General features: G+C 36.7%; 1 protein-coding gene across 10 annotated transcripts in view; it reads right to left on the bottom strand.

Annotated features, from left to right (window-relative positions):
* Window positions 1-24,080, bottom strand: part of DLG1 (discs large MAGUK scaffold protein 1) — a 288,677-nt gene that overhangs the window by 154,601 nt on the left and 109,996 nt on the right. Inside the window, exon 1 of one of the 10 annotated variants that reach the window (XM_082625019.1) lies at window positions 15,818-16,188. The exons of the other annotated variants lie outside the window; for them this stretch is intronic. Within the exon in view, the coding sequence (XP_082481145.1) occupies window positions 15,818-16,051 (234 nt within the window). The 5' untranslated portion in view covers window positions 16,052-16,188. Of the gene's footprint in view, window positions 1-15,817; window positions 16,189-24,080 lie in introns of those variants that run through there. 10 annotated transcript variants of the gene reach the window in all.

A 24,080-nucleotide genomic window follows, 5' to 3' on the forward strand; every position in this document is an offset into this window, starting at 1 on the left:
TAATTCAACAATAAATGAAAAACAATGTATAAATTGAGTGCCCTTACCTTTAATAAATCTCTATTTGCTTAAAATAGTTCGTGTTTTTTTTTTTTTTTTTTGGCGGTACACGGGCCTGTCACTGCTGTGGCCTCTCCCATCGCGGAGCACAGGCTCCGGACGCGCAGCCCCAGCAGCCATGGCTCACGGGCCCAGCCGCTCCGCGGCACGTGGGATCCTCCCAGACCGGGGCACAAACCCGCGTCCCCTGCATCGGCAGGCGGACTCCCAACCACTGTGCCACCAGGGAAGCCCTAAAGTGGTTTTTTTTATATGTGCATCTGAATCCTGATACAGGAAGAGACAGAAGGAACAATTAGGAAGCTGCTATGATAATCCAGCTGAGAGGTTATCAGTGGCTTTAGCCAAATGATGGTGATGGTGAAAATGGACGAGTAGTCAAATAAAGATAGATTTTGAATGTAGAATTGGTATATCTAGTGACTGATGGGAAGGTGGGAGGAAGGACTATTAAGAATAACACCAACAATGGCCACTAAAAAGTATCTTTTACATCACAGTTAGACCCAACCACAATAGATTTACAAGGCTTTCTGAACATATTTTTAAACTCTTTCTCACTTATTTTTCTTTTTAATTTTTGGCTGCACCCCATGGCATGTGGGACCTTAGTTCCCCGACCAGGGATCAAACCCGCGCCCCCTACATTGGAAGGCGGAGCCTTAGCCACTGGACCACCGGGGAAGTTCCTCTCACTTATTTTCTTGCTTATTAAAATGGTCATCATAGCATAAGATCAAACTCTGAAGAAAGATAACTAATACCATACTACCAGGTAATTAATAATTGTTTACATCTTACATTAACATGTCACATGAATGTAGTAAACTGAGCTTAGAATACACACAAAGATTCAATAAGGTCAAAATAAATTTATACAACATTTACGGAAGATGAAATATATGAAATAGCAACTCTTTTGTTATCAATATCTTAGATAACAAGGAAAAAAAATTACCCCTATGCCACTGTTGGTCAATAAGGATTTTACTTTGTTTTTGTATGGCACAGTTTAATATTCTTAAACCAAGTTCCTTTGCTTAAATATCTACTATGTGGTAATGAGACATGTTTCTCTGAATAAATGTCAAAGAAGCTATCTAAGAGGAAAAGAGAAACCAGGGGAAAAAACTTCAAGCCTTTTTTATGTTTATAGAAGGATAAAATACAGCACAGTAGATTTATCAAAACTGTTTGGGAATCACTGTACTTAACAGGGGTCCGGTATCTTCAGAATAAAGGTGTTTTTCATTGCTTAGATCCAGTTCTTATTTGATTCAAATGCTCTTTTTGCCACAGTTACTCCAAATAAGTACCTTCAACATAAACTCCATGTTATTTGAACCAGCTGTATGATACCTGTGTCATAATTATCTTAGAAGCAAATAGCAACGAAACCAGATACATTTTTTAACAAATGCTAAGGAATTAAATATAAATTTTTGATTTTAAAATAACAAAGAGGAGGGCTTCCCTGGTGGCGCAGTGGTTGAGAGTCCGCCTGCCGATGCAGGGGACATGGGTTCGTGCCCGGGTCCGGGAGGATCCCACATGCCGCGGAGCGGCTGGGCCCGTGAGCCATGGCCGCTGAGCCTGCGCGTCCGGAGCCTGCGCTCTGCAACGGAAGAGGCCACAGCAGTGAGAGGCCCGGGTACCGCAAAAAACAAAACAAAAAAAAACAAAGAGGGGATAGGGAAATAGATCTAGTGATTAACAATCCTAGTATAGAAGCATGGGTACAGATTTGTTAGTTCACACAGGCAGAACATCTAGTTTACGGATCTATTTCTGCTTGCAAGATTCATGATAGTTAAAGTATGTCATCCCTTCATTATAAAAAGATGGTATTCTATCAGCATTCAGCTGATCACTTTGTATTGGTAGAAGGATGAGCCAACAATCACTAAAAATTTCAAGTAAACAGAGATCCAAAACTTGGATTCAAAGATGTGGTTACATAATTAACAAATAGGTATGAAACTACCAACTGCAATATGCTGCCCGCCCCCCACCCCCCAATTTTATCAGACTATGGATACAGAAACATACACAACCGTGGACTCCATAATGACTAACCTAAAACGGGCCCTTAAATCTTCCTAGTAATCATATATTTACCCTATTCTATTCATTCTTGTACAAGTCCCTAGTGATTCAGGCCACTGTTACCTTTCTGAAGTCATCTTCTACTATTCTCCTCCCACTCAGCGTTTCAGCCATATTGACCTCTCTGTTCTCCAAACACTATTTTTTTTTTTAAAGATGTTGGGGGTAGTTTATTAATTAATTTATTTATTTTTGCTGTGTTGGGTCTTTGTTTCTGTGCGAGGGCTTTCTCTAGTTGTGGCAAGCGGGGACCACTCTTCATCGCGGTGCACGGGCCTCTCACTATCGCGGCCTCTCTTGTTGCAGAGCACAGGCTCCAGACACGCAGGCTCAGTAGTTGTGGCTCACGGGCCTAGTTGCTCCGCGGCATGTGGGATCCTCCCAGACCAGGGCTCGAACCCGTGTCCCCTGCATTGGCAGGCAGATTCTCAATCACTGCGCCACCAGGGAAGCCCCTCCAAACACTCTAAACATGCTCTGGCCTCAGTCTTTTATTCACTCTTCCTCTGCATAGAATGCTCTTGCCCCAGACATCCATATGGCTCAACTCCATAACTTCTCTTATGCCGTTGCTCAAATATCGCCCTCCAGCTAAAGACACTCTTATTCTACTAACCCCACTCCACCCCCACCACACACGCACAAACATACACATTTCCTGTTGTCTTCTCTTTTTACCTTTCCTCCAGCATACTACATATTTTAATTACATTTGTCATCTGTCTTCCCCCCCTTTAATATAAGCTCTAGAAGAGTGGGGATTCTTGTTTTATTTACTCCTATATGCCCAGTGCCTAGAATAGTATCTAGCACACAGTAAATATTTAATACATATTTGTTGGACGAATGAAACCATGTGATTGCCAAAAGAGATTGAGTTCATCAGCACTCTAAAGTGATAAAGTGACTTGGAATGGACTGTGTACATCCTCCCTCCCCATGCTATACACAAAGCAGATATTGCTAAAAGATTCTGTGTGGTTGGGCGGTCACTACCAATCAGAAAGTGTTCAAGATGTTCTACCATATGATGACCTTATCAGTTTCAAAATACAAAAATGCCAAAAAATTGCCAGTTTCATGTTGTTCTCTACCTAGCAACAGCTAATTGCCTAATAATATCCCAGCTGAAAATAAACATGTCTTGGTGAAGAACACTTGCCCAAAGGATTTTTACCTCTTTCCTTTTTAAGCTGTATTAGAAAGTAAATATCACTGACAGCTCATATTTAAAACCTGTGGTGTCCTTCCTCCAAACTTCTGGGTTCTACTAACCTTAACCTGGTCCCTAGGTCCCTCCTCAGAGGTTAGCTGCTTCTCTGTTTTACCTTGATGTTCCATGTTTCCTTTTCAGTTTCCTTTTTAACACCGCCCCCCGCCCCCCGTATTACATTTTCCCTGTTAAAATAATTACTGTGGTTTCTCTTTTCCTGGCTGGACGCAGTCAAGGTTACCAATCCTCTTGTTAAAACATAATTCTTCATCATTCTGTAATGAGGTTGCTTCTCCGTATCTCCAGATTCCTCACTTAAAAGGCCAGAATATTTTGTGGGACCAATAATGATGGTGGTCGTGAAAGTGGTGATAAAGATGATGATGATGATGATAGGCACTTTACTGATGTCAGATATTATAATAAGGGCTTTGCAGGTTTGTCCCATTAATTTTCACTAGATCTTAATCCCTGTTTTCTGTAGGTGGAAGAAAGAGACTCAGAATTTAGGCTATTTGTCCAAGGTGCTAATAAATACAACAGAGATTTAAACCCAGGCCATCATCCTCTAAAGACAGCATTCTCAACTACTACACTACACTGTCTCTTCAGAATAGCTCAAAAAGAGCTTTATTTCGTCTTTATTGTTGCTATTGCATTTTATTGCAAAGACAATATATAATATCCCAGAAAAGAAACAATATTTCATCAATCCTTAGGTCAAGGGTTGGCAAACTTTTTCCATAAAGGGTCAGGTAATAAATATTTTAGACTTTAAGGGCCATGTAGTTTCGGTTGCAGCTACCCAACTGTGCTGTAGCAGCTTGAAAGTAGCCAAACGCAATTCATAAATAGGCATGGCTGTGTTCCAATAAAACTTTATTTACACAAACAGGTAGCAGGCTGGATTTGGCCTACAGGCTGTAGTATGCTGACTCCGCTTCAGGCGATTTTAAAAAAGAAAAATGTCTGATTAGGTCATGAAGAGAACAGAATATAACTTCGAGACACCTACATTAGTTTTTACTAACTATAGTTGGTTTAATTCTCTTGTAGTGCTTAACCTATGATAATAAAAACAAGCAACTCCTCCCCCAAAAAAGGGAATGAGAGAATTAAAAAACAATAAATACATATGAAAATTTCAAGTTTCATCTAGAGTTTAAAATATTTTTACAAAAAAGGCCTATATAATAAAGCTGTGTTCTTATAACTGAAAGAATTTAGGATCTATACTGTATATAGCCTTTCAGTTTGGAAAAAATGATTAGAATGATACAATTTTTGCTCTATTTCCCCTCTCCAAAATCCTGCTATGGCATTTAGTATAGCTGAAACAATTAATTCCTAAGGTTGGTATTCATCTTTGTTTTTCTTTTTCTTAAAATTAATTAATTAATTAATTTCTGGCTGCATTGGGTCTTCATTGCTGCACACAGGCTTTCTCTGGTTGCGGTGAGTGGGAGTTACTCTTCGTTGCAGTGCGCGGGCTTCTCATTGCGGTGGCTTCTCTTGTTGCTAAGCATGGGCTCTAGGCGCACGGGCTTCAGTAGTTGTGGCACGTGGGCTCAGTAGTTGTCGTTCACGGGCTCTAGAGTGCAGGCTCAGTAGTTTGGCACACGGGCTTAGTTGCTCTGCGGCATGTGGGATCTTCCCGGACCAGGGCTCGAACCCGTGTCCCCTGCACTGGCAGGCAGATTCTTAACCACTGCACCACCAGGGAAATCCCATTCTATATCTTTCAAAATAATTACAAACTGATTATTTTTCAAATTTATAACGCTTTGATATATTAGATGGTTCTACCAAGATTAGTCAGAGTTAAATACAGAAAAATGACGCTGGGATATGTTTTGATTCAAATTGCAGATTATAATCTCCAGTTATTTTCCTCAGGACCAACAAAAATTCTGTAAGGCAATCAGCTGGTCCCATTTTGTCATAATAATAATTTCTTCACACTCCACAGCTGGCTGAGTCAATAGTCACAGTTCAGATTTCAAAAATACTGTTCAGAAACGGGACTAAATTGGGGTTAACTAATGGATGAAGAATGAATAGGCAGGGCTCCTGTTAAGAGGTGAGGGGGAAAACATCTTTTAAATAAATTTATCTAGGGGCAGAAGTTGTACTCAGGATTCTCCTAAAATTCCACTGCTTCCAGATGTGACACCAGTTGGTTTATACTTGCACAAAATAGGTCCAGCCTTTGTTGATTGATTTGCATATGCCTGTAAAATTGTCACATTAGTTAGTTTATTTAAAGTTTGTAAAATAAGGTGATAATTGTAGGCTACTGTTCTCCACATGGTCTGAATAACTATTTTTACCTTTATCAAAATTCTAACTTTTGATATAAAAATGGAGGATTGAAAATGTTATCTAAATAACAGTGCCAAGAAGTACAAAGAATAACGCAGTGAGAGCTCTTTAAAGAAAACAATACTAAGTCAAATTTTGACAATAAGAATTTAAGTTCTTCATATGTTAAGAAGATATATGCTTCAGTTTTTTTCACAGAGGGCTTTGAATTACTTTAGAAATATACATAATTTTATAAAATCTTGTAATGGAGACTTGCTAATTTTAAAGCCATAGTTCTATATAAAAATGGCTTGGGAAATTTACAGTGGCCAAACCATATTTAGAAGTTCCAAATTTCCCTGTAGCCATCATCAGATTAAATGAAAACAGACACATATATTAACATTTGTTTATTTATTCAACAAACAGTCAACATGTGCGTTTCACTATGCTAGGCTCTAGGGATATAAGAGAAGAAAACATACATCAGTACTACCAGCTCTTGTGAAGCTTATGGTTTAGCAGCTGATATTAAACAAATCATTACCTAACTGATTACTGAAATGCAGCTGTGATAAGAGGTATGGAGTACAATTCTCAGGAAAACAAACACTGCTTGAAATAAGCAAAGGGCAAAAACGTTGTACAGGCTGAATATCCTATTCTGACCTCAAAGCATGTGGGCCAGTCATTTTTCAGCACTGTTATTAACACATTATTTTAGAAGTTAACTCTAAAACTATATATATATATACATATACATAAAAAATACATATATACACATATATAATATACATACTAAAATACATAAATTGTAGCTTGTGAAATTTTTTTTTACCTATTTGTCCTTGACAAAAGGACAATCTAACAATCATGATACTCTATAGAAACTACAAAGATGAATGCAACACACTTCCTAGTTATAAAGAGCTTATATAACAGATTTCACTTACTTAGTTCTTCAAACTATAGCCAATCTAATCCACCTTAAGATACCAATGTTGCTCTTTTAACAGACTTTATTTTTTAGAGCAGAAAGTATAGAGTTCCCATATAACCTCTGCCCACACACATGCACTGCCTCCCACTATCAACACTCCCCACCTGAGCTATACATTGTACAGCTGATGAACCTACACTGACACACCATTATTATCCAAAGTTCGTAGTTTACACTAGGGTTCATTCTTGGTGTTGTACATTCTATGGGTTTGAACAAGTTTATATATAATGTCATGTATCCACCATTATAGTACCATACCTAAGAGTTTCACTGGCCTAAAAATCCTCTGTGCTCTATCTATTCATCCCTCTCTCTTTCCTAACCCTGGGCAACCACTAATCTTTTTACTGTCTCCGTAGTTTTGCCTTTTCCAGAATGTCATATAGTTGGAAGCATACAGTATGTAGCCTTTTCAGATTGGTGTCTTTCACTTAGAAATATGCATTTCAAGTTCCTCCACATCTTTCCATTTCTTTTTAATGATTAATAACATTTCATTATCTGGCTGTACCACAGTTTATTTATCCATTTACCTACTGAAGGTCATCTTGGTTGCGTCCAAGTTTTGGCAATCATGAATAAGGCTGCTATAAACATCTGTGTGCAGGTTTTCATGTGGACATAAATGTTCAACTCATTTGGGTAAAAACTAAGGAATGCAACTGATAGATTGTATGGTCAATCTGTTTTTTTTAAAAATTAATTAATCAATTTTTTTGGCTGTGTTGGGTCTTCGTTTCTGTGCGAGGGCTTTCTCTAGTTGCGGCAAGCGGGGGCCACTCGTCATCGCGGTGCGCGGGCCCTCTCACTGTCGCGGCCTCTCTTGTTGCAGAGCACAGGCTCCAGACGCGCAGGCTCAGTAGTTGTGGCTCATGGGCCCAGTTGCTCCACGGCATATGGGATCTTCCCAGACCAGGGCTCGAACCCGTGTCCCCTGCATTGGCAGGCAGATTCTCAACCACTGCGCCACCAGGGAAGCCCCAATCTGGTATTTTTTAAAAGCGAATATAACCATTGTAAACTTTTTGTTTAATCTTCATCTTTATGCTTTTCTAAAGTGTCCAACTATACAAATGACTGGGTCTCAAACACCATTTAAACATATTTTTGAGTAGATATTCTTTGGGTGAAAAGGGATACAATTAATTTCCGAATCTGAGTAATGTTATTAATTTTACAAAATTACTGGCCTTTTGAGTAGGAAATTAAACTTTGCCAACAGACAGCATCTCACAACCAAGTATAACAGAATTTTTATCCTAACTTTGATTGCTCGGTTAATCAATACTCAAAGAGACTATTTCTACCCATCCTCCTGGAAACTATTCTACTATCAGACTTGGCATTTCCAAAGTCGTTTAAGAGGATTATCTACTTACTCTCTATATATTCTAGTTTAATACAAAGGCATTATACTACTGAATATAAGCAATTTCATTCCTTAGAGATGAAGAAAAAAATGTGTATATATATATATTTGATCTATCACTTCAAAACGCAACTATTATTAGGCATGAGGACAAATGTTTGAAACATACATAGATAAGAAGATTAGGCCAATCCGTGTTGGTCCAGTGTGGAAATGCCTTGGTGTGAATATTTAGACCTGCTGCCCGGTAGGAACTGTCAGAAGATAAATGGTTACAGATGATGACACCACATGCCTCTGTTTGCCTGGGAAGTTCCCTCTTTCCATAAAAGTACTCCAAGTTTGGTCTATGAATTATATACTCATCCTAGTTATAAGGAAACCGAATGTTTTTTCTCCTCTTCTCTCCCTGTCTCACCTCCTCAAGGGTATTTCTTTCCATAAGGGTAAATAACAAGAGAATCATCAGCTAGAGGATCAGTATAACATTAGCTAAAGTGTGATATATGTTTCACAGAAGGTCTAAGAGAGAATTCAGACAGATTAAAAATATATAATAATAAAGAATCAAGTACTATTAAGTGCTATGAAGAAAAATATTTCAAAAGGTAAGAAGTCAGTGACATTTGGAGTGAAGAAGTGCCTTCTACCTTAGACAAGAATCTAGGAAGACCCTCTGAGAAGGTAACAGATGAGTAGAAATCTGAAGGAAGTGAGGAAATGAACTATGAGAATATGTGAGGAAAGAATGTTCCAGGCAGAGGAAACAGCAAGATTAAGGTTCTGAGATGGCCACATGCTTGATATATTTGAGGAACAGGAACAAGGCCAATATAGCTGGAACAAAGTAATTGAGGGAGCAGTAGGAAATGGGATTAGAGGTACTGCCAGGGGCTAGATAATAAAGGGCCTTTTGAACTATGGTAAAGAAGGATTTAGGATTTTATTATATATCGAATTGGAAGCCACGGGAGAGTAAAAACAAGGTACTGACAAGAACTGACATTCTGTAAGGATGACTCTGGCTGCTGGGTGAAGAACAGACTGGTGAGAGTAAAGAATGGAGCTAGGGAGACCAGATAGATATCTACTGCGATAGTTCAGGCAACAAATTAAATAAGTTGAATTAGTAGTTGTAGAAGTGGTGAAAAGTGGTTAGATTATAATATATTCTAAACACAGAGCCCTCTCAGAATTTGCTATTAAATTGCATGTGGAGCAAAGGGAAAAAGAACAGAAGATTATTCCAAGGGTTTTTATATTCAGCATCTCAGTGACTGGTACACTGAATGAAGATGGGGGAGAACAATAAAATTAGAAACTCTGTTTTTGACATGTTAACTTTCAGATACTTAATCCAAGTGGAGATACTGAGTAGGAAAGCCAGATACATAAGTCTAGTGTACGGGGAATAGCTCTGGACTGAAGGTATGAGTACTGATGTATTTAAAGGCACCTGGATGAGATCACCTGAAATATGAGTGTAAAAAGAGACTGCACGTCCAGAGCCTGTGCTCTGCAACGGGAGAGGCCACAACAGTGAGAGGCTCGCATACCGCAAAAACAAAAAACAAAAACCCCCCTACGGGCTTCCCTGGTGGCGCAGTGGTTGAGAGTCTGCCTGCCGATGCAGGGGACACGGGTTCGTGCCCCAGTTTGGGAAGATCCCACATGCCGCGGAGCGGCTAGGTCCGTGAGCCATAGCCACTGAGCCTGCACGTCTGGAGCATATGCTCTGCAACGGGAGAGGTCACAACAGTGAGTAGGCCCACGTACCGCAAAAAAAAAAAAAAAAAAAAAAAAGAGAGAGAAGTTCAAGGACTGATGCCCTGAGTTACTCTAACTATTAGCGGTAAGAAGAGGAGGAGGATACTGCAAAGGAAACTGAGGTAGGGAGAGTATCAGGAGAATGGTGTTCAAGAGTCAAAGGAGAAAAGAATTTAAAGGAGAGAGCAGTTAGTTGTGTAAAAAGCTGTTGTGGGGTCGAGTAAAATAAAGATTGAGAACTAACCATTGGATGTGACAGTCTATACTCCTAGAGGGGTTCTGGCTGGTTGTTTTAATGAAAGGTATTTTAGCAGGTATGTAGGCTGATGGGAATAATCCAGTATGGAGGGAAAGACGGACAATGCAATGAAGAGAAGAGAGAATTTCACAAGTCCCTGAACAGTCAAAAATGAAGATCTAGTACAGAAGTGAAGGGTGAGATTTAAGAACACAAATGGATCATTTATTTTAACAGGATGGAATACAGAATAAGACCATCAGTTGAGAATGAGGGCCAGGAAACAGGTACTGGAAGTTTAATGGGCAGCTTTGGAGCTGATGTGGAGGAGGCAGAGTTGCAGTTAACCAAGGTTAGATCTTACCAATGAAGTGACAGAGGAGCAAGAGAGGTAAGATTATGAAAGGCAGTGTTTATAGTCACGGACCAAGGAATGTGAGCAAAGCAAGGAGGGAAGTGAGAGCATGAAAGAAGTGACAGGTAATAAAAAGTTGGGCTGAAGGTCTTTAAAGGGTAAAAAAAAATTGTTGTAAGGGAGGTGAGCTGAAAAGAAAGGAAGTGCTAGTCAGTTTGAAATGCTTGCAGCTGAGATTTTGTAAGTGGTTCAGTCAATGGTAATGAGGTCTTGAATATGACCATTTCAGCAGGTCACTCAAGTGAAAGAAAAAATAGACTCCTAGAGGCAAGGATATCAAAGAACTGAGAAGTCAAAATTTTGGAAGGATCACACCAGGATACTGAAAATCACTTAAGAATGATTACATGAATAGTGGACAGAGAAAAGACAGTTCAAATCATCAAGGAGTAGGAGTGACTGTGAAAGATGCAGATGACTAGACAAGGAGGGGAAGTAGAAAATACTGTCTGATGATATATACATTTTTAAAAGGAAGGAGGTACAATCATCCATAAATACCAATGATAAGCAAGGAAGACATCAACTCCACTTGTTGGTCCCAAGGTACATGGGATATGACAGATAAAAATTACACTTTTTGTGAGGGCTAAAGAAAAAACAGTACTCTCGGAGGAACACCAGGTTTCTATGAGAGAAAAAAAGGTGAGATGAACAATCACAGAAGAGTTTGAGGAAAAAGGAAATTTTGCTGATCACGAACTGGGAGTTCCAAAGGGCAGAGTGAAAGAAATTGGGAGGTCACAGATAAATGGGAGTTTAAAACATATTGGAGATATACCAGCGTCAAACAGAGATAAGGAAATTAAGTGAAGGTGATCTGGAAGGCTTCAACTTTTTTTTTTTTTTTTTTTTTTTTTTTTTTTTTTGCAGTATGCGGGCCTCTCACTATTGTGGTCTCTCCCGTTGCGGAGCACAGGCTCTGGAGGCACAGGCTCAGTGGCCATGGCTCATGGGCCCAGCCGCTCTGCGGCATGTGGGATCTTCCCGGACCGGGGCACGAACCCGTGTCCCCTGCATCGGCAGGCAGACTCTCAACCGCTGCGCCACCTGGGAAGCCCCAAGGCTTCAACTTTTTTTAGTGATTAAGATGTCCTGATGGTATGCTTGGTAAAAGGTGGGTAATCAGTTAAATTTAGTTGTCTACTTGTGACTGGTTTAGCATTTGCAGAAGGGAGTGTTGGGCGGGAAGGCAAGGTCAGGAAATTGGTGTCTCACCAAGAATTTGAGGTGCTCTTTGGGGTCCCTCCTTTATATCCTGCAATTGAAGGTGTTGAGATATGTGGTTCTTTAAAAACTGTACAGCCTGCACTCACAGGAACTTATTCAGTCAACACTATTTACTGAATGTCTGAATGAACTGCACCATCCTAGATACTGTAATTCCTAATTATCTAATTTGAATTTGTCGAAGACTATTAAAATTAAGCAATATAAAAATAAAATAATAATAATAATAGCTTCCAGGCACTGTTCTAAGTGTTACATGCATTTAATCATTTAATACGATTAACTCAATGAAGTTGATGCTATTATCTTCATTTGCGGACAATATAACCAATGCATAGCTCTAAAAATTAAATCCTTTCTACTCCAGAAGGTACCTGTTTAGGACAAATAGTATTCTTTTCATACAAATTAGCCTATTTATTTTTCTGGTATCTGAACAGTGGGCATCTATCTGAACAGTGTTTTCCTGTATTTTGATCTAGGACAGAGTTTTTTCCTCTAAAAAGCAGATTATTCAATTCATGTGGCTAATATTCACTCTTGTTAAAATTTTATTGTTCTGCTTAAATTATAAGTCATTATGCCTGTTCCATTCACTCCTAGGAAGAGAATTTTGCTGTTTTCAGCTTAATTTGGCATGTCAATTGTCTGGGGGAGGGGGGAAATTCTATTTGAATATCTATAATGACCCACAATAGGGATTTTGAAGTAATGCAAAACATGGGAACAATTGCCAAATACACATTCGAAGTGACCTACCACGTTACAGCTGTTCAAAGTTTATATATGACTACTATTTTTGTTAATAAACACTGACATCACCAATTATCTCCTTTTACTTAGGAGATAATCAAGTAGCAAAGTCTAGAAGTATTGTGCTAGAGTTCTTTATGGCCCTGTTGAATATAAAAATTGGCCTTGGATTTAACAGAGCTGCATCACTAAACAGGACAGAGCAGACTGGCATCAAAGGATCATAAATACAAGAACAGGAAGAAGGGTGAAGTGAGGAACTGAGGAGGGCTTGACAATGAGTAGCCCACATTTTCTATATTATAATGACTATTCAAAATTAAGAACATAAGTAGTATGAAGCTCAAAACAGAAAACCTTACACCAAAGTAAAATAATTCACAAGAAACTCATCTTAGTTTAACATTAAAAACAAACAAACAATAAAACCTCACATTGTAAACTTTTGGGATACAGCCAAATGACAAAAATTAGACATAGTCTTTAAGCTGTATGGTTATCATCATGGGTAAAGATTCAAAGGGGTGAGGAAATCAGGTACATGGGGGGTTTGTGCGGCTTGAAGAAAATCTGAAGAATGGAGGGGAAGAAAAGGGAAGTGGAGGAAGAGATGGGCTACTGTGAAGAATCAAAGGCATGTATGACGGCAATAGAGTGAATCCGATAAATATAGGTACCCAAGAGGTTTCAGGTTAGGTGCCATTATTTCAGAAGGCCATGAGCTAACAAGGTTTCAGGTGACTGAAATGGTAATTAATCAATCAATTCCATAAACATTTACTGAGCACCAACTACATGGCAAGTCCCATCCTAGAAGCTGGGGTCCTGCAGAAATTTATAACCACTTGGCTTCCCTAACATTTAAAAATATTAATGACTTCCTACTAAGTTCCACATATTACAGTAGAATCTGACACAAAATCTTAGTTGTGAACACACATATCTTAAACAGATGAGCAATTTAAGTGAATCTGTAAAGTAAGTAAATTTTATTTTTTATTTATAGAGGCTATTTGGTGGGATATTAAATCAGAGTAATTACTTTCAAATTACTAAAACTGCATTTAATAACAACTCTCCAAACTGCTAAAAGTACCATGCATCATAGTTATAAGGAATTAGATTCAAAGTTAATCTTGCTATCCAATCTTAGAAAAGAATATTTCTGACAATAGTGAAACAGGAGACCTGGTAATCACTTTTGCTATTTATCACTGACAGAACAAAACACTATCATACATATATATTCATAGGTATATAGCACATGCTCAATAAACTAAAATTTCATTAATCTACTTTGTTTTTAACAATATAAAAATCCTCTTATGTTACAAAATAAAACTGCTAGCCATGAGTCAGTAAATGAAACAGAAAAATGTATCCTAGCATCAACTAAAATCTAAATACGCCTAACATTCTCAGTCCTATTATATTTTATCCTGTAAAATAAATTCCAGTGAGTTACAACAAAAGACTTGGATATATAAAATTTCCAACTCATTAGTGAGAAAAAAAACATAGAATGAAAAATGATATGTTGGTCCTCCAGAGCTGGAGAAATAAAAGCTAAAACTCTGACCTAAAGTCTACATTTATAGATATGAAATACAAAGATAATGAAAAAGACAAAATAAGTAACAGAAAGAGGGCTGAAAGAAAAATAGTAATTTTTCAGTATACACAAGTGATCTGAACCAAATGGGAGGAAGATAAAATTTTAAATGGCTTTGTAGGATCAACTGCAAATAGAGTTTTTATTAAAATTGTGGCTATTTAAGTGCAATACAAGAGTAACTTTTCGGCCCAACTCCTAAGTAACTATAATGTAATTCCATGGTTTCAATAGTTTTATATGTAAACTATTTTGCTTGTCTTTCATTTGTATGCCTTTTACAAGATGAATTATATATCATTGGTTGTGTGTGTATATATACATATAGTTGTGTGTATTTGAAGTTTTTAACAGATCTTTCTTATTGACAATGGAAAAATATCACTTAATACTAACACAGAATGAACAACAATGCCAAGCTTTAGTCTCTGTGTCCCTTTTTGGTATATGTAATTGTAGTCAAAATCAAGTTAGTTAAATTCTTGGGGTGGTATTCAATCTAAGAGTTAAATCAATCATTGCCTCTGAATAAGTTTTGATTATAAGTAACCTCACTGCCTACATAAAAACTATTTATGACTCTCCCTAGCCCAGTAATTCCATCCCTCTCAAACATCTAAGAAAAAACAAGTAGAATATTTTTACTTAAGAAATTTGACATTACTTAAAAATAAAAACTATTTAAAGAAAATTCTAGTAACCAAAAACAAGAAGAAGCTGTTGACAGTTACTTTATACTTACTGTGCTGCTTCTAATTACTAAAAAAAAAAAAAAAGATGGTTTTAAAGGAATTTATTTTTTAAAGGCCCTAAGGTATGTGTATACATTTTAATTTAAAGGACAAAAGCATTCTCACCTTGTTTTTTAAATTAGACTAATTCTTATGCTTTCATTTTTACTAAAGTTGAATATCTATTAAAAATGTTTTAAACTAAAAATATTCCCCCAACCCTCCTTTAATACCAAATAATAGGTATTTCACTCAAATTATGGCTAACTTTATATTTTCCTTATATTTTTAATACTCACTCCTCAAAAAGAAGTGGTTTTATGTGATTTTTTTTTAATTTGAGGACTTTTAGTGTTTGCTCAGCTCCTTACACTGTCAATTGAATATTTGATAAAATATTCCTATAATCATGTAATTACACAAGTTTACTGCTTTCCAATTAACCCTAGATAATATATTTATAGAAATGGAAGGATTCATTAAATCCCTTGAATAAACCATAATGTAATAGTTTTAAGATATTAGTATATACAAAAGCCAACTGTATTCAGTTTAATCTATACTCAAAACACTAGAAAATAAAAATATTTCAAATTATCTTCTGTTCCTTTACTATAACAATCTCCTGAGGTTATCTAATGACATATAAAAGCTACACAAACAGGTATTTTCTTTGGTCAAACATCATACTTTATAGCATTTAACACAATCTGAAAGTAAGGAGACAAGCATTATTAATTTACATTTTAATTTATGTATGAATGGCTTTATATTTTTAGAGAAGTCATTCAACAGAATCTGAGACTGTTTTGTTTGGCATTACATAAGAGCAAAAGGGAAAATATTTTTGTTTCCCCTTTCACACTAAAGACCTGCATAGATGGACTGAAAACATACATTTCTGCGTATCCAAGGTTTCAGGGCACAAGACTATGTTTTAATAATAAGAAATCTATACTAATACATTTTTGCAAAGCAACATGAACCGAAAATAATTTCAACAAGTGGTATGTTACCTGGGTGGAGCTGGTGGCTACCGAGATGCAGTCAATAAAGCTGTGTCTTCGAGTGAAAAATGCAACTATCTGCTGCCAGCGTGAAGGTTCTGGCTCAGCTTGCAGTTCATCTGATGAGCCCTTTTTTGCCCAGTGTTTCTGCTTTGGGCCTACTGAGCCATGGCTAGAGCTAGTATTGCCTCCTCGACTGGCGCGGGAGTACAGAAGTGTGTTGTTCCCGAAAATGTAATTCATCTCTGCAGCCCTGCAGGTGGTTGCCAAGCAGTCTTACTTCTCTAGCAGCTGCTGAGTGGTGAATGATCGGTAAAAACTGCAGCTAGGATTACAGCAGCATCACTTGTAGATCAGGGAAAATAAAAACCTTGAGAAATGATGCTCATTTTCTCTGTAATTTCTTCCCATGAAAGAGCTTGTATCTTCCCTCTGTACCTGTTAGCTGTATGATGGCTGAGTTTATATTTCTAGACAAAAAAGACGACATAAGGTGGTTTTCTTTCTCATGATTATTTTTTCACCAGCGTCTGCAGGCAAAGCTGTTCTTTTGTTAGCTGATAACTAGACGGACTGAAATCCAGGAAGTGAGGTCGATTAGCAGGTAAAGAAGGATGTTATAAACACTGGACTACCAAGACCCTTTGGGGCTGCCTGATTTAATGCACTGGGTGGAGAAACCCTGGATTACCAAGTTTCAATCACAGTCTGAAGTAAAATCCAATGGCATCTTCGCTGCTTATATAAATTATAAATATGAACTGAATTTAAAAATACAAGAGGATTCTCTCTGCCGATAGTTCTGATTGTTTAAAACAATTTTACTAAAGGAATCTTTCTATTCACATATAAATTTCTACATCAGGAAGGCACTTACATTAAATAGCACTAAGGTTTTAAAAGGTACTGTCTACATTAAACTCTGAGGATCTAATGACAGAAATCCATTTGGAATGTAACTTGATAATTTTATTTAACATATTGGTTTTAAATGCTTTGATTAATTGAATCTGAAGACAGAAATAGAATAATTAGCTAAATAAGTATTTGGCTTCTGGGACTTTTGTGATAAAAAAGCGCTATTATCAGCATCATCTCTCTATGTTATAAACATTAAGATTACCAAGTTATGAATTTGTAAAAATTCAGAAGAATTAAACGTAAATTTTTTGTTTTATAGCCAGTAAAACATATTTTATCCAACATGACATAAATAATACTCTGGTTCAAAAAATAATACTGTTTGATTGCTAAATAGATACTTTCTAACATCTAATATCTAGGTCTGTGTTTCTCAACACAGTAGTCCACCTCAGAATCACCTCCAGTGCTGGTTTAAAAAAATACAGACTGATATCCCCTTCCCATCAGAATTTTTAGGGGTAAGGGAGATCTGGGAATTTTCATTTTTGAAAAGCCCCCCTAAGAGACTCTTAAGCACCCTCAAGTTTGAGAACCACAGATTCCTAAGTCTGTCCTCTTAATACTATGCTACGTTAGTATATAACACAACATATCGCCATTAAAAACAATATATGAATAAAAATGCTACTTGATAACTTACTAATAGTTGAGTAATTCAATTTTTAAGTTGATGTAAGTACACCATAATCCCCAACCTCAGCCATGAATGAGGATCAACAAAATCTTGCTTGCTTTTGCTTACCAGCACCAACTAAATGCAGTCTACTGGAAAGTAGCATTGGCAAACTACAACCTCTAGGACTACTGCAAATCCTGATTTGGCAAGAAAAGATGTGAACACTGTCTCTATGATTCCGTCTCTAAGATACAAACACACGCCCAAGAAGGGCTGAGAGTCATGTGGGACTTCTGGAAGTAAGATGTTTTGTGACAGATTATAGCAAAGTTTGCTTCTTCCCAAGAACTGTGCAGACAGTAGCTGGCAGTTTTACGGCCCGACACAGATTGATCTTATCTATTTGGGGATAGGGGACTAGAGGAAAACACTAAGGGTAGACAGAGAACTAAGAATCCTCTCTAAAGGAAAAAAAAATAAAACATCCTAAAAATAAATTTTACTATGGACCAGGTACTTAATAAAGAACTGATTAGTGTGGTTTATACAAATGCTCTAATAATTGGTTTGGCCCCCAAATATGTGTCTTGCTTGATCTGTATATGATGGAAAGCCAGGGTGGGAGGGGGAACCTTAGAATTTATATAGATTCTGTTACTCTGGATTTGTAAGGATGAGGATATTTTTATTTTTAAAATTTTGGCTGCACTGGGTCTTTGTTGCAGCGTGCAGGCTTCTCTCTAGTTGTGGCATGCAGGCTCCAGCACATGAGGGCTCCAGAGGGTGCGGGTTCAGTAGTTGTGGTGCACAGGCTTAGTCGCCCTGTGGCATGTGGGACCTTAGTTCCCCAACCAGGGATCAAATCCACGTCCCCTGCACTGGAAGGCAGATTCTTAACCACTGGACCACCAGGGAAGTCGTGGATAAGAATACCGAAAATGAATGTTGAATGCAAATATCCTACTCAAGTTGCAAACAGTACCAACACAGATGGAAGAGTAAGTCATTCGTATACAATGATTTCTTATGCTAGAGAGCCAAAGAGCTTGGGAACAATCGAAAGTTGATGAATGTTCCATCCCATATATCCCGAGTACAGAGAAGAAATACTTCTCAATATATAAATTTCCTATTCAAATCCACTGACATCAAGAAAACAACTTTGAGTTTTGAGAAAGGCTTTTTTATAAAAATGTCCCATTACCTGAGCTACGGAAATCTAGGATCATCTCATCAATTGCGCAACAGTCAATACACACATACAAAACCATATATGTACCTAAATCACAATTGGTTTCATATGATTTGATTGGGAAGCAGAGGCAACCAACTCCTCACCGATCTCTGCTTTAGAATAACCATACCCATGTCACATATCTGAAATATAAACTCTATTCCATTAAACCAAAATTTAAATTCATTATAGAACCTGGAAAGTCTATTTAAAATAGTGAATTTTAAAAACTACTACACAACGTTTAAATCACCAAAAAGAACACTATTAAGATTTTAATATGATATACAAAGAATGGACATTTTTTTTCTGCAAATACTCTACCACTGAGCAATACTCTGCACCTAACATTCTTTTTTCTGTAGTTTTTCTTTTTCACAGAATGGTAATAATATCTATAGCAGAACTCTAAACAGTAAAAGAAAGCGTAAGTAAACTAAGTACATCCATTTAGTGATTACATACTTTAAATATGATTATGAAAAAGGTATGACTGTTAGAAATGTTTATTTTATAACATTAAATGGAAGTAAAGACAGTTCAAAAATTTATATAGGATAGGCCCTCAATTATTTGTACCCTTTTCCAAACTTGCAAATAAACTCAGAAGTCTTCAGGTATAGTAACAAAAGCAATGATTAAGTAATTTTAGTGAAAAATTTTAAAAGGTTGAAGGATGAGAGGAAAAACAATATTGAAACTCTAAAATATTAGGAAAAAAATTACTAAGTAACCACAAAGCCAACATACTGTAAATGCAACAAGCATTTTCCTTACCTTTTTATTTTTATAATATGGCCTATTAAATTTCAAAACATGCAGCTATACTAAGTTAAGACAAGACTAAGAAGATTGATAACATAGATTTGTTATTTATCTAGAAAAAACTGATCATATATATACAAATCGCTTCTGTATGAGCGCCATCTAGTGGTCAAATTGTATGCAAACTGTGTGCTCAACTTAGTACTCCAGGGTCATCCAAAAAGATAAAATTCAAAAGTATTTTAATATATTCCAGAGCTGTAAAAACAAAGTTGACTTCAACAAAGCACTCAGTATGCACTCAAAATAGGAAAGATTCTCTTCCTGTAGCATTTAGTTCAACAGGCATATGTTTGCTTATATCCATTCTTCTGCTACCTCCATTTCTCACAATATTTGAAAAACTACCAGTTGCTGCTGGTGATTTCATTTGATAGTATCCTCAGTACTACTGGATGAAATGTGTGCAGGCTAGAAGATTCACTTATTTAAAATAATTATCTGTTCACATACCCTGTTCTGTCTTCAGTTTCAAGCCCCTTGTAACTACATTTACTTTGCACATATTAGTTTAAACATAATTTTCCATCATTGAAGACAAAAGCAAAATATGAACTCTTTTATTCAATGACCATTGCAACATCCCACACTAAGCCATGTCACCCTTGTCACTTCATCTAGATTTAAATCTATTTTGAAAAAGGCTGAGGTTTTGTTTGTTTACTTGTTCAATTTACTGTTCTGACCATTTTTCCTAATTCTTAGATCATTTTCAGTTTTAGGAATCTTGACACTGTTCTTATTAGTACCATACTACTATATTTAGAACTGTTTAGAATTGAAGCTTACTTTTAAATATTTTCATATACCACAAGAATTTACCCACTGTGTCCTTTTCTTCCACATTATGGTTTTTCACCATTATATCACCGATTTCTTTCTTGAAACTGTCTAGCACTGGCAAGAAACTTCCCCTTTTCGAGTCCTAAATCATAATTACTTTTTGAAAAAACTTTATTATTTTTTCTTTGGCTGTGCCACGTGGCATACAGGATCTTAGATCCCTGACCAGGGATCAAACCCGTGCCCCCCGTAGTGGAAGCACGGAGTCTTAACCCACTGGACGCCAGGGAAGTCCAAATCATAGTTACTTTTATGTTTTATGCTAAGGCCTGAATAAAGTAACTTTCAATCTCTATCTTATTTCATTCATTACTTCAGTAATGAGAATCAGCACTAGCACTACAAGACCCTGACAGATTATTTCACAGCATGTTTCATGGTGGCAAACCCTTCATAAGCCCACTCATCAGCTCAGGATCAAGGTCCTTCACACCTTGTCCTCATTTCCTAACAACCATCCTAAACATCAACTACAATACAATGAACTTTTCTGCATTTTTACAGTCTCCTCAGACTATCAGCCTCCTACTGTACTTATTTTCTCCAGTAACTGCCTTCTCCTCTGAATTAGCATATTGTATACATCCTTCAACACCTTGTCCAAATATCAACTTTGTTTTTTACAATACTTCAAAAATTTAATTTCTCTTTATTTTTTCATGTTACATCATACCGTGTTATAACTATCTCTCCATAAAAAATACCAGTCACTGAAGTCTAACAAACTTACTAACATAGATGTTTTTTTTTTTTTTTTTGTGGTACGCAGGCCTCTCACTGTTGTGGCCTCTCCCGCTGTGGAGCACAGGCTCCGGACGCGCAGGCTCAGCGGCCATGGCTCACGGGCCCAGCCGCTCCGCGGCATGTGGGATCTTCCCGGACCGGGGCACGAACCCGTGTCCCCTGCATCGGCAGGCGGTCTCTCAACCACCGCTCCACCAGGGAAGCCCTAACATAGATGTTTAATAAATGCTAAATGCATGTTATCTGATAAACAAAACTAATATTCTGTTGATTTTTAAAGCAATCATCTATTAATCTTATTTTTCTATTAGCTTTTACAAGAACTGTGAAGAACGAAGCAGTGCCTAATTTACATTCCACTCAGCAAACTGCTACTATTCAAAGATAATTTTTCAAATTACAAAAATAATAATTCATATACTGGGTTCTATGTATAGTACAACAGTTACTTGCTTCATTCCAAACCATAATACTATAAAAGTGGAAAAGCTCCTTATATTAGCTTTTTTGTTTCTAAAAAAAGACTGCTAATCTGGTAATCTTATTTATATTTTAAATAAAATATATTCCATTGTTGAGCTTCCTAAAACATTTGCAGTTATTTGAAAAAATTTTAAAAACATTAAAACTTGCCTTATGTCAAAACAAAGTTATTTTTTAAAAATTTGGTTCTCTAACAGGAAGTTAAAGTAATCCTAACCATTTTGCTATTACACTACCCCAATCCTATGCTCACTCCTCAAATTTTAATCTATGCATGAGATAGGAGAAGCAGGAAGAAATACCCCAAATGGGGCAGCTTTAATAATTCTTAAATTACAATTGTATCAGAATACAGTTTGTCAAAAGTCCAGCCTATCAAGATTTCTGACCCAGTAATTTGACTTCTGGAAATCCATCCTAAGAAAACAACCAAACATACTTTTTACGGCCCAAGATGATTCACTGCAGCCTTCTTTACAAAACTTAGTAAAAATGGAAATAACAAATAGCGAAGACCAGAAGTGTTCAGCAAGTTAAGGTACCAATATACTATGTAAAAACTTACATATCAAGTTTTTAAAAAATTTAACATGGGAAAATGTGTAAAACAAGTTTATAATAGGAAAAAACTCACATTTAAAAAAGTAAGATGTAAAGTATGATTTAGAAACAGATGAAGGAGAAATTAGATAATTTCTTCTACTGGAAATGAAAATCCTTATCTGTTCAGTACCCAGATATAAATCAGAGAGCCAGCAAGCCAAAGGGGGAATACGATGATGATACCCAACTGCTCTACCAATTTGCATCAGAAACTTATATTTATAACTGTTTCAGAGATTGATGCTGTTAATATCTAATAAAAGAAAACAAAATGAAAAGGAGCAAGAGAATGGCATGTAAGGATGGATAGATCCAGCTGCTTTTCAATGAGACCAGCTGAATTATTACCACAGTACACTAAGATGCTTTGAGGCTAGTACTTTCTTGATCTTAACCAAATTTGTCAAAGATTTGCATACAAATACTCAAACTGCCACTGCACTAAGGCAATAGTATAACACCAGCAACTATAAGATGTGTATCAATTGCAGAAAAGATAAAATGTGAAAAAGATGTGTTTTATAACTGTTAGTAAAAGAATATTTTAATCTCAATAACATACTCTTTTAAATAAGCCTCCGTCAAATTTGTCTTTAAAAAGCCCTGGTGGGGGGGAAATGCTATGGGAGACATAATCCTTTAACATGTAATAATTAACTGTATGCAAAGGACAAGAGCATTTTTAAAGCAGATACCAAAAGAATCAGGCAAAATTCACTTAATTCTCTTATGGTAAGGAAATCAAGGGAAAAAGAGTCAAATTAAGGAAGCAAGTGAGAATCTTAAAAAAGTAATAATGCTTTCTCACTCAATAACTAGAAACACTTAAGTCTCACTGCAGAGTGAGGATTAAATAAAGAGATGTCAGAAATTTACTTTAAAATACTTCAAGACAGACAGTAAAGAAATATATGTATGGTGGTTCAATTAAGCTAGGTTCTAGTGCAGTACTTCTCAACAGTGGCTATCCCCTAGAAACACCTGGAGAACTTGTAAAACTCTCCAAAGCCAGACTATACCCCAGACCAATTAAATCACAATCTCTGAGATGGCACTCAGATATAAATTTTAAAACCTTTTTAGGTGGTTCCGATATCCCACCACAACTGAGAACCATTACTATGGACAGTCAGTTGTCCTAATCAGGAATTAACATTCCTAGACTGATCAGCTAACATTTAGTTATAAAGTGAATGGCTGCTATAAGATATTTGTTATGTTAATCTTTGATCAACACCAAAAGTTTGCCAATTATCATAATGAATGAAGTGGGCTTTCACTGGTGAAATCCATTGTATTTCAGTTATATGGATTGGCTAAATTGGACACAATCCACCCTTGCATAAGGGAAAGACAGACTCTGAAGAAGCTTATACCCTTAGAGATGGCACCTTAAGGTTTAATACCTAAGATGTCTGGAAACTCTGGGTAACAAAATCTTGGTCTCTGGAATATTGTTTTATTTGCCTAGAGTGAGCATTTTATGCAACAAAAAAAAGTTGAGGCTTCATCACATTTAAAGAGGCTATACACAATATGTTATGTGGCTCACTGTCTGTTTAAATGTCTGCCTGTGTCAGAATCGCATACACACAGAACTACCAAACAACCACCAAAAGACTGAGGAGCTGGGTGTGTACAAATTGCCTTTGGATAATTTGTAACAATCATAAACATCAAAAATTCAAAATATCAGGAACAAAAGAATTATACATACCTGGGAAGGTTTCTCGACTAAAGTAAGAAACAGGCTTTATTAATTCAGTCAAGAGAAAATAGGCATAGGCTGATAAGAACAGCATATAAAGCAGCAGGGAGTGCTTAGAATTCAAGTGTTCTAAGGTTCTTATGTTGTTCAAAATGAGGGTAAAAGACATATATTGAGTCTAAATTTTTGTAAGCTAAATATGTATATTAAAATTTAAAAAAAAATTTCTAGGATAACCATTAAAGGAAGAGAAACAGAATAGCTTCCAAGCTAAGAAGAAGGAAAAATGAGA

Source organism: Mesoplodon mirus, assembly GCF_964341445.2.
Source record: "Mesoplodon mirus genome assembly, chromosome: 6".
NCBI lineage: Eukaryota > Metazoa > Chordata > Mammalia > Artiodactyla > Ziphiidae > Mesoplodon > Mesoplodon mirus.